We start from the raw sequence: 11,778 nt of genomic DNA, 5'->3' as shown, positions 1-11,778 counted from the left end.
CAGCAGGAAAAAAAGAGGTTGGGCTCTTTATAGGGCTCTTAAGTGTTGCAAATGCGCTTTTATAAGACCGACAAACTGTTGTCTAGCTCAAGACTTCCAAATCACAGACAGGATTAAAAGATTTTGCCTGCATTACAAATTCTGAGCAGTGATTTATGAGAACAGTTCCCATTTTACAGTTGCTGCACATTTGTAAATTAATTCCTGAACGCGCTCCCCCAAAAAATCAGATGCTAGTGCTCACTTCTAGTCTGTAGGCAATGTAGCTGTAATTGCTCTTAATTTACTGATTATCCTCTCCCTTTCTCTCTGTTTTTTCCATGCCCTTTGCTTCTCCACTTCTTACCACTCCCAGTATCCCATGGAAGTGCTTGCAGTATGCAGTTAATTAATAGCACTTCCATTTTAATAGCAAACTTGTACGCCGTTAATAATTCTTACATGATCCTTCATTTACTAAGAACTGTTAGGTTTTTTTATTCCAGCAAATCAGTCCTTTCACAACTGCTTCCTATGTTTTGGGTTGGTTTTTTCTAACTGAAGGTTCTCACCCATCGCAGCTGCGTAAGTTAGTTTGCTCTGCATCATCAGTTTTTAACATAATTAATGTTTAAACAGAAATATAAGATCAAAACCTTGCTCTCAAGGTAAAAACTGAGATAAATGAGATGTTAAATTGATGCAGAGTTTATTAATCTAGCCTTTGTGACTTTGCAGATATTTCTTAGAGCAGAAGCAAGACAAAATCCTTGCTGGTCAGTTTTTCACAAGAGAGCCAGTAAGTGTGTGTCAGACAAGACTGACTTGCTCTCTACCAGGCGTGTATCACATTGGACTTCTTTTCCCCACCGTTTTCATACTGGGAGAAACAAAACGTTTTGTTCTTGGCTGTCTGCTTCAATGGTACCATTTTAGTTTGTGTTTTGAAGAGTTTCCTGGCTATTGAAATGTTAACTGGTGCTCACACTACTTCCTTTGAGTATACTAACACTTGGTTGTGTTTATTTTCAAAGACCTGCCAGGGTAGAAGAGTTTCACTGTAAGCCCTGTGGTATTTTTCCTGCTAATTGAAAGAGAAATGTAAAGATATTTTGGGCAGCAGGTTAGTGATGTAAGAGTGGGGCTTGGAACTTGAATTGTACACTTCTCACTCGCTTCTGAAATGTGGTACCATAACCACAGGATTCACTGAGGCATCTGTATACATCTCGGTAACGTTTAAAGCTATAAATACCTGTTTTATAAGAATGAAATATACACATATATTTACCAGAATCTCTTCATACGTATTTATTTTTCCATTAAATGAAATGTGGAGATTTAATTAAATAGCCCATTTAATTCCAGACTTCAAGTGATTATATTACAGTTTTGGAACAGAAATTGAATTGTATTTTGATAAAGGGCATTTTAAATACCAAGCAGAGATTGGCATTTAGCGCAGCAGATGGGGGTTTGTAGTGGTGCCCAATGTTTAGTCTTAATCAGTTTAGTTCTTGCTTTCTTGCCATGAATCTTGTCCAAATACTTTCTTCCTCCCCTCCCTCAAAAAAAGAAGTAATTCTGGCTTGCTGGCTCTTGTGGGAGATGTGCTTGAGAATAACAAATACGGTGTAAGTGGGAGGTGGGAGAAGGCAAAGTAATTCACGGTAACTCTTCAGGACTGCTCCATCTGTGACCCCTTTCCCTCTGCTGTTGTTGCACCCCTGCAATTGAGAGGCCCTAAACCTATCAGTCTTTTAAGGAATTTTCCACTGATTCACTTGCTCTTAAGCTGTGTTTTAGGCCAGAGTGCTCTTTATGGTACTCCTATACCATTTGTTAATAATGTTTTTGTAAGCTTTCTGACTTTTCATACAGAAGTTAATCGATAAAACAAACAAAAATATTGTGCCTTGTGTGAATATACTGTTAGATAACAAATCTGCTGTTTGGGGGTGGGTTCAGGGTTTTTTGGGTTTTGTGTGTGGTAGGATTTTTTCATTTGTTTGGGTTTGGTTTTGTTCTGTTTTTCTTAATACCTGCTTGTATGCCAGTATTACCTGGGAACCTCTGCCTCCTGCAGGCTCCCTGCCTTAGCCCCAAGTTGCCTTGGCTCTGAGTTCAGCTCTCCGCAGGCACAGTCTTGTATCTTCTCCAGCTGTGTGCACCTGTAGCATTTCTTCTGACCAGGCTTTGAACAGAGCAGGCAGAAGTTCTAAACCTGCTTCAAATCTTTCAGTTGTAACACCTCATTTCTTACTACCTCTTTCTGAACCTCCCCAGATTTCCTATTACATGCTTTGTGTGTTTGCGTTGCAGAGAACTTGCTTCTCCTGCCAGTGAGCTAGGTTTGTGCCGTGTATCTGAGCTTACCTGATCTCTGGACCACTTGTGCATCCTCTCCAGTTCCAGCTGGTGTCCTTCCCAATGCTTCCAGTTCTTTTGACCACTGCTGTGACCCTCATTGTGCCAGTGCTGTTCCTCCTGCTTTGCTCTCTCCTTCCAGCACCCTCCTTTCTTGAGCAGCAGCTTTTCCTCCTTTCATTTCAGTCTCCTTCGCTCCAGCTTCTGCTGTAGGAGTGAAACCAGTCTGAGTAGGGGCTGTTTGCTGATCCTTGCGCACCCTCATCTTCGCTTTGCTCAGCCATACATGAGTGATCCTTGCTCTTTAGTCCTTACGGGAACCTGTATATCAGCATCTCTTTCCTGGGTTCTTCTTTTTTTAACAGTCTTACAGAATTACATCATACTCATATGGCGACCGTACAGGACTCCTGTATGCATTCCAGTTTGCACACAGCAACTTCAGCTGTGCAGTTTAGACTTTTCAAGGGGTTTTGTTGCTGTTGGGTAACGGGGCTGAAATTTGATTGTGAATTTTTCTTTTTCTTGAGACTGCTTGCCATTTCTGTGCTATCCACCACATGCCATGCAATTCACACATGCTGTCTCTTGGAACAAAGTGCTAAGTAGTGGGAAGATCACCCGATTACAGGTTTTATTGTGATCCAGCATGCTGCGATGAAGATAGATACACTTTTGTTAGCAACAGTTCCTTGGATGTGTGTGTCTTGGAATAGATTAATAAAGATGCCAACTTGATCTCCTGAAGTTTTGTAAGCTGTGCTTATTTCTGTGATACATCATCTTTTTTTCATACTGAACTTAGCTGCCTTTGGTTTTTTTTTTCTCTCTTTTCTTTGCTCAAACATTCTGTGATTTAACATGAGTCATTCTGTCTGTGTGGGAAAGGGCTGGTTTATTACAGGGTCCGTTCTTGAGTGGGGAGGGGTAAGGGTGGAATGTATTTGTGTTTTCTATGTGTTTGTTGTGGAAATGCATAAAACTTTTTTTTTCTTCTCTTTCTTTCCTCTCTTCATCATCTCATCTGTGTGGGTGAATGTTCCTGCAAACCCTTGGGGAACCTATAGAGACTTTTGGTATGCTCATTCCTTCATTAGTGCCCAAAGTCAAAGATGCTACAGACAGTTTAAAGAAAAGCAGAGAGTTGCATCGTAACGATGTAAAGTGGCTAAAAATGTGCACTTGAAGAAAACTTCTAAGTCATCATCTACTAAACCTGTTTGTTTGTATCATCGCAGCAGTGCCAATGGCCACTACTGTCCAGTTGGCGTAAATTTTGATTCTGCACTTGAATGGTAGAAATGAAATGTGTTCTCCTGTAGCAAGAGCTAATGTTTTGTGATCAAGATACAATTTTCCAAAATACCTGTCGTGTTTCAAATTCTGAGTCCTGTTTTCAGAAGTGACTGAAATCTGTGCCCTGAAGTTGCCTAAATTCTGTTTGAAATCACCTGCTGAATTGTTTTGTGGTGTAGGAGCCCAGGTGACCACTGAACATGAGAACCAGGCACAATGTGACCCGCTTTCTCAGTAGGTAGAAAATGTAATTCTAATAAAATGCACCACAGGATATAAAGTCATTTTTAAAAGACAGCGATTTTATAATAAGTGAGTGCCATTGGGTAGCTTTATTTTGAAAATACATATCCAGTGCTGCCTTCCAAGAAAAGAGAGCAAAATTAAAGTATTATTGATACTCCAGAAATGAGAGACTTTTCCCATGCTTCCACAATTTAGGTGATCCAGCTGAATCCCATTTCTTTTGAAACAACATTCTTTATTCCATAAGTAGAGCAGAGACAAAGATGACTACGTGTAAATGTCATTGTATATTTTTATAAATACCGAATAATTCTATTTTAGTGCAAAATATGTGGAAACTTCAGATTATTTTATTTATATGAACAATGGAGATAGCATGAGGGATATTTAAGATGTGTGTACTGTAATAACATGAAAAAAAAAAGAGACCAATTATTTAAAGTTTTGGTTGTGCTATATAGTGTCCAAGTTAATGTTCATTTCTAGGCTATGCCTGCTTCAGTTTGAAGGCTCAGTTTTTTGGTAATCTTTGTGATCATCTTAGTTTTTTTCTTGTCATTAAGAGAGAATAATGTTCATGCTCCTTTGATAGAAATTGATGTTCAAATAAACTTTATCAGTAGTCATCGATTTCTCAACAGTTCTCTCTGTTCTCCTAGTGGAAGAAGGATCATCAGGCATGAATTTGGACATTGTTTGCTTCCCTTTTTTGTGTTTAGAAATTATTTCATGCCACAAGAAATCCTGTCCTTTTCTCAAATTAGGATCACCAAAAGTCATTACATGTTACATGAATAACCTCTGTAAGTTTTTAAAAAATTGAAATGTATTTCCCACACAGGATAAATATGTCAAACATTTTACTGATCACCCACTAAAATATTTTAAACTCTGAGTAATAATGCCAGTTTAAAATACTTCCTTTGATATAAACTGTTTTTTCTTACTCAACTGTAAGTTTAGGATAAGAAATATGTTCCTCTTCTCTGATAATTGCTTATTTTTCGTAAAATAGAACTAGTGAGTGGATATCATGCTTTAAACACTTTTCCAACCTTGAGGTCTGCCCGAACTTTTAACAGTTTTTCTGACGTTTCCATTGTATTGATGGTGCTTCATCAGAGCCAGTGACAGTGGAAGCCATAAACCTCCCTGAAGTGTTGTGTGGTAGTTGAGTCCCATAGCACACTTGAGAGGAGAGGTGAAGGGGGAAAAGAAAAATCAAAAAATGACCAGCCTTTTCCAGGGCTGCCGTTGTCTTTACTGCTGCTGTAACTACTGGTATTCTGTAAAAAATATAAAGAAAGTTCTGATTCATCAGGTGATTGTTTAGAACCCCTTATAAACCTATTTTTTTATGACCATCAAAAGGTAAAATACAGTTCCTAAAACATATCTTTCTAGGTACTGACCAGAATAATCTTGGCATGTTGCTGAGTATTTTCAGAAGTTTCTTGTGGCAGAACATCACAGTACAGAAAATCCATTGTTATTAAAGTATTATGTGAAATGGTTCAGAGAACACAAAACCAGTATCGTATTTCCTTCTTGATTCTGTGACTCTTTCAGAACCACAGCAGTGTCTCAAACACCTCCCATTTATGACTGGGCTTAATTAATCTGCATTGATCTGGCTGATAATTAGTATAAAAAGAAAAAACCCAAACCAAACCGAAAACAAACAACAAATAAAAACAGTGAAGATGATCTGACTAAAATACGTTAGTGCACATTTTAAACAACCTAGAGTTTTGCTATATATTCTTCCAGTTTTAGTGGAAAAATCAATATTAAAAATACACATTCTCTGACTGTGGGCATGCCTAATGTGCAGTGTCGTTGTAGCGCTGTGCTTTGTCTTTGCTTGCAGTAATGCTGTCCATTTGGTACTTGAGCTTGCAAACAGCCTTTACATAAAGGTGATGGGGAAAAAAACCAATGAGATGGACGTTATGCTCAATCAGCTGAATGAAAATGTAACTTTTATATTTTTTAACAAAAAAAGATGAAAAGTCCATCTTTGTGGAATGGCTATTTATATGTGTCAGGTGTTTGTGGTTTTTTCCCCAGTCAAGTTAAGACCGTCTGACATCACCTTAAAGCCTGCTTGCCTATACAGTATTGTGAGTTATTAGAGCTGGTGTAGTTTAAGTAATTTGTGTAGAATGAAGTAGTGACTCCAGAAAGCTTAGAGATCACCTGCAGATACTGTAGACGTTCTAGAGGCCTTGGTGCTTGCTTTCAGACATGGTGAAAATAGCATATTATGAGTTGAAGAAAGAAGTTGATAATGAAGCTTACATAATTTGTTAACAGAGCATCTCCATCACATCCATGATGAATTGTATTAATTGAAATGTACTTTTTTGTGTGTTTTCAGTGAAAGAGTTCCTAGCCAAAGCCAAAGAGGACTTTTTAAGAAAATGGGAAAGCCCCCCTCAGGTATCAGTCATTTAAGCATTCAATAATGCATTTTTAAATAATGTTATTAGCGTGCTATCAGTCTGTAACGAGCAGCTCAGAAAACAGAAATGTGTTTAATGTAAATTTTTAAAGGAGTTTCCATTTTTAATGTCAGTTTTCACTGAAGTTCATCAGCAGAGACTCTTGTGTCTTGTCCAGATTTGAGCTGATGAAATGCTCATACTGAACAACAGCCTGTACTGAGAATTCTGTTCACCGTCAACATGACAAGACTCAAAACCTATTGGCGTGTTTTAGCTCGCTTGCTATAACAATAGATGTTGACACATCTGGAATTTACCCCATTAATAATTTCTCTCCATGGTGTTAAGGGGAATTAAGGGTATTAAGTCTACTTCATGGGGCTTGGGAGCAGGCTGAGGAGCTCATATATATGAGTATCTGAGAAAATGGACTGAGGGTATGCTCTCCAGACAACTCTCACGTAGAACTGTCTGCAGAGCTTGCGGTGTTCTGCATGTTCTAGTGAAGCATGAGGGCGTTATTTATCTGCATGTTAAATTCATGATCTTTTTACTGCTAAATGTTTCTTACTAAGCATGTGTTATCTGTATGGACAAATTATAGAAATGTTGATACAATTCAGTTAAGTATTTTTCTGTTTTAATGAGTGCAGTGTACAATCTCTTACTAGAATTTGACAGGCATTAAATTATGACAACAGTATAGTTGGCTATAGTCTGATAAACGTAATTTTACTCAATTTTCTTTCATAGTTAAATTCAGTTCATACAGTTAAAATTGTCTTTGGGTATTAAATTGTAAATTGTGTTGTTATATCCTTGTACATGTAGAATACTGCTGGCCTAGATGATTTTGAGAGGCAAAAAACCCTTGGAACAGGATCATTCGGGAGAGTTATGATGGTGAAACATAAATCCACAGAACAGTATTACGCTATGAAGATACTGGACAAACAGAAGGTTGGTGTCACTTATTGTGGCTTTTGTGATAGAAAAGAGTTTGATGGAGGCAAAGATCTGGTAACTGTAGCTAAAGTTTGTTGCACTTACTGTGCTTTTGCTTATTGCACTTGGACACTGAGGATACTTGAGGCAGTTGACTTTCTTTTTTAGCCAGCAGATTCAGTTGTTGGGACTGTGTAGAATACTTACAACAGGCAGTAACATGAGGGGCAGGCTGAAGAGGCTCTAAGTAGTGTCCAAAGCATTAATAGAATGTTATCAGTTAAATTCTTTGCTCAACTTTTGTAAGGTGCCCTATATATTCTTTAGCAAAAGCTAAATGTAATGCTGTAGTTAAAAAGATAAATGCGCTTTTGCGGGGTAGCCCAGAATTCTGCGAGGCTCTTTGGATCAGAAATTCTCAAAATTTCCATTTGTGAACCATAGTTCAACAGATTTTTGCACAAATAATTTCTTCTCCATTCCTGATCCCATGAGGTATTACTCTTTGTATGCATAATTATGTAATGATCCTGTTGTATCTGTAGTAACCGCGTAGACAGAACAGTTGGCTCTCTCTCAAAACGGCTGTCACACAGCAGACCTTTTCTGTGTTAATCTGAATCTGTATTGTTACTTCAGCCTGATTTTTTGAAAGTTTTTTACTTCTAGATTTAGTAAGCAGTGTCATTTGGCAAAGTTTGAATTTTAAATAAAATAGAATTCCAGAATGCCAAGAAGTATTTTTTAAGGAATTTGTCAATACAATAATTTTTTAATGCCTTTGACAAGTTTTTCAGAAGTACATTTATTTAGATTAGTAGATTTCAAGGCTTTCATTGTAAGGGCTCTTTTTACTTTGTAAGGCACTATACATAACTTTGTTACTATATAACAAAAATCATATTAAGAAAATACTAATCCGGAAAGGAGAACTTAGTAATCAGCAAATGACGGAATGAAAGTCAGCATTGCTTCAGTGTCTACTCTTGCCCTTAAATATTATTAAATTCCCAAGTCAGTTTATATAATGAAACTATGACAGTGACATCAGACTGTTTTCCCTGAGTTGCAGTTTCTGTATTCTTTACATGTGGTTAGGGGTCCTGGACCTCGAATAACATGTCATTTAATTAAAGACTCTTTATAACAGACAAGAAGAAACTAAAGGAAACTTACCTTTGGTGTCAGTTCTGGCATTTTTTTTACTTGAAGAGACTCAATTTCTTGCAACTTCAGCATTCTCCTGTAATAATATCTTCTAAATTTTATTTAAAAAACCCAAACAATTAAAAAGACGTTCCAACAGAGTGTGTCTGAAAGGCAGTGCAGACCATTTCTACCCGTGTCACCCACTGCTACCTCAGCATGGCTGGTGGCTTCATGTGGGGATGAGAATCCCACTGCTGCACAGAGAGTCCGTTGTCAGGCTTCAGATTTTCAGCTGTTTTTTCTTTGAACTCTTTTTAGTGAATGGCTGAGTCCTTGTCACTGGAGCAATTTAGAAAATTACATCTTACTTAAGAAGGCTGCCATAAAAATAGTCTGAGGATTTGAAACAAAAAAAGAAAAGTTAATGAAACTCATTGCTACCTCTCAGTCAAAAATAAATTGGAAAGCTGTAGCTCTAAAATTTTCTGGTAAAAGCAAAAATCCACATTTTAAATGATTGCAGTGGACTTGCAGTAAAAAAGCCATAGGATTAAAGATGCTTCCATCCAACTATCAGTCTACTATTAGAAAATTGCATGATTTTGTCTATAATTAGAAGTCTGAAGTGTTCCTTTATGAAATACATGCTTTTTCAACTCAACTTAGTTAGCATATACAGTTATGTATTTATGTAGTCTATGAGAAATAGATTAGTGTCATATTAGTAGCCTCTGTTAATTGATCAAAAAATCAGAGATTGTTTAGTGAGAGCACATTTTTATCCCTTTGTGTATTATAGAAAAGCCAGATGTCTGAAATCACACAATGTGCAGGCTGCCTACAATTTTTTATTTATATTTTACTTGAAACAAGAGAGAGCATATTGTGTGTCCCTTTATTATCCAATTTTATAGTTGGTATCAGGATATGAAAAAAAAATTTTACTAGATGTTGATGTAGCCAGTAGTTTTGTGTGTAGGGTTGTTAGGCTTTTAATTGTCTGCCTTGCCTTAGGAAGGCTGTAACGTAACAGTTGCTTGGCCAATTTCCTTATGTAATTGTTTTTAGAAATAAAATGTTGTTAATAAAAGCTCGGGCACAAACAAGCTGTTGGGGAATCTGCCATTAGCAGGTATCAGTTGGTCTACAAGAAGCTGTCACTGGACGTGCCCCGAGTCTGTGCTTACGCATGAGCAAAGCCGTGCTATCCAAGGCTCCAGTATGATATGATGAGGTGTGAAACAGCAGCTTCAGGCTGTGGTGATGCTCCTATCACCCTCCAATATGTAACCAGCAGAAGATGCAGGAAGGGTGGTAAAGGCCTGTCTAGCATTGTAGCTGAACGCTTCACAGTATCAGCCTAAAGCCTGGCTTTGATGGCCAAGATAAATCCAGTACCATAGCTTTTTAGGGATGAAGGGGACGCTTCCCACAGATGAGCTGATTTGAGCGAAATTTTTATTTGGTCCCTGAAGATCTGTGATTCATAAGGGACTTAATATTTTTAACTAATTTCTTTTGTACAACATTTATTTCAAAACAGTAGTGTTTATTTATAGGTACTGCCTTTTGCATCTAAAAGTTAAATTTAAACACAGTTTCAGTCAGAGTTGGAATATCTTGATTACCTGTTATTTATAGCAGTTAGATATGATTTCTTAACGTGTAAAAATGAACTTGTTTTGATCACTCTTATACATTTTTTCCTTGTTTCCTATGGGGGAAAAAAGGTAACTTTACTTGGAAGTCATGCCATTCTGAAAAGAAGATAGAGATAAGCTGTGCAATAGGGATAAGAAAAATGAAAAGAATCAATTATGCAATCTTGGGGTTTAACACCAGGAAACAAATTGTTCATTACTAAGACAGTGATCAGAAATCTGCCATTTGCTGCCTTGTTAACATAGTAATGGGTTCCAAGAAGGCAGCATTTAATTTTTTTAATACTGCTAGGTGGTTTCCTAAGCAGAAAAGCAAAACCCATTGAAAGGTCTGGCAGAAGTAACTATTGTTTATAGAATGGAAATTTTGAATTTGTATTCTCTTTAGTCTTCTCCTTACTAATGTGTAAGCTATATAAATTAAGTCAGTTTACTCTTGTTCACATGTAACAAAATTTGTAATTAAATGTGTCTGATACCATTTCCTGCCTTCCTTGGCAAAGGATCTAAAGATCAAATAGATTTTATTGAACTGGCATCTTGCTGTAGAACATCCATTACAAACGCAACCAATTCTTAAGAAAAAGTAGAGTTTTCCTTGCTGATTCCTATACTCAGCATGTAGTAAGAAATGCTATTTCTCGTTATCTGCAAAACATATTGCGTGAGTATTACTCTTTAAAGTGTCATTAGACTTTTTAATCCTTTCTCAGCACTGTTATTGTACTAGTAATCCGTAAGATTTTTCATTATCTGTAAGATTATAAACTTGCTTTCAACTAATTGTTTAATACTGAAAAACGTATTAACAACTATAAAACATCGTACTTCAACTGAAGATTGCTTTTTCTCTCCTAGGTCGTCAAACTGAAGCAAATAGAACACACGTTGAATGAGAAGAGAATATTACAAGCGGTGAACTTTCCCTTCCTTGTAAAACTGGAGTATTCTTTTAAGGTAATCATTATTTTGAAAATAGTTGTTTGAGTTTCAGGGAAGTGCCTGCTTGGCACATTTCACTTCTACAGTACAGTAGTTTTAAGTATTTTTCTTTTCAAGGATGCTTCACTTGGCACTGTTGCCAGGGCTTGAGCAGGAGTTCCTATGTTTGTGTGCACACTTGCACATACCCCCATTAATCAGATGATGATTGAAAGGATATCTCCAAATAAATTAATAAAGAATATTAAATTAAACTCAACTTTTAGAGATTTCCCTTGTTTTGGAAGGAAACTGGCTTTTGTATAGCAGGGAGCTTTTAGGCATCATTCTTTCTTTGACAGAAGCCAAAGTATGTATTTCTGCACCAATATATGGAATGGTAAATTTGAAATTGTTCCACAGACTTTTTGCTTGAGGTTTATACCTGAGGCAGGTCTCAGTGGCCATCGTAACCATGAAGGAAAGAACTTTGAGATTAGCTTCTGATTTTGTGACAGTATGTTCTAGTCAGACTGTAAAGAAATTGAGTATTTTCCTAATTTATAGAGTGATTTGTGTCCTTTATATCCCTTCTGCTTTTTTGGTTTGGTTTGGTTTGGTTTTTTCCTTCTTCTTTTTTAATACCATTTAAAAAGAACAAGCTTGTTCTACCCTAATCTTTACAGTTCTGAGGTTTGGGGCTGGAACTGCAGGAGACAAGAATACCTCAGACTGAACTTTTAAGAGTGCAAGGTCTTGTCTTGCAG

General features: G+C 37.0%; 1 protein-coding gene across 2 annotated transcripts in view; it reads left to right on the top strand.

Annotated features, from left to right (window-relative positions):
• The window catches only part of LOC104548588 (cAMP-dependent protein kinase catalytic subunit beta), a 35,963-nt gene that overhangs the window by 10,504 nt on the left and 13,681 nt on the right, over window positions 1-11,778 (top strand). Inside the window, exons 1-4 of one of the 2 annotated variants that reach the window (XM_010194653.1) lie at window positions 1,448-1,457; window positions 6,269-6,330; window positions 7,167-7,295; window positions 10,949-11,047. In XM_010194653.1, coding sequence (XP_010192955.1) covers window positions 1,448-1,457; window positions 6,269-6,330; window positions 7,167-7,295; window positions 10,949-11,047 — 300 coding nt within the window. Of the gene's footprint in view, window positions 1-1,447; window positions 1,458-6,268; window positions 6,331-7,166; window positions 7,296-10,948; window positions 11,048-11,778 lie in introns of those variants that run through there. The other variant, XM_010194652.1, reaches the window with a different exon arrangement.

This window comes from Mesitornis unicolor, unplaced genomic scaffold (genome assembly GCF_000695765.1).
Source record: "Mesitornis unicolor isolate BGI_N332 unplaced genomic scaffold, ASM69576v1 scaffold1201, whole genome shotgun sequence".
NCBI classification, from domain to species: domain Eukaryota; kingdom Metazoa; phylum Chordata; class Aves; order Mesitornithiformes; family Mesitornithidae; genus Mesitornis; species Mesitornis unicolor.
This window is presented reverse-complemented; position numbering and strand designations above follow the sequence as displayed.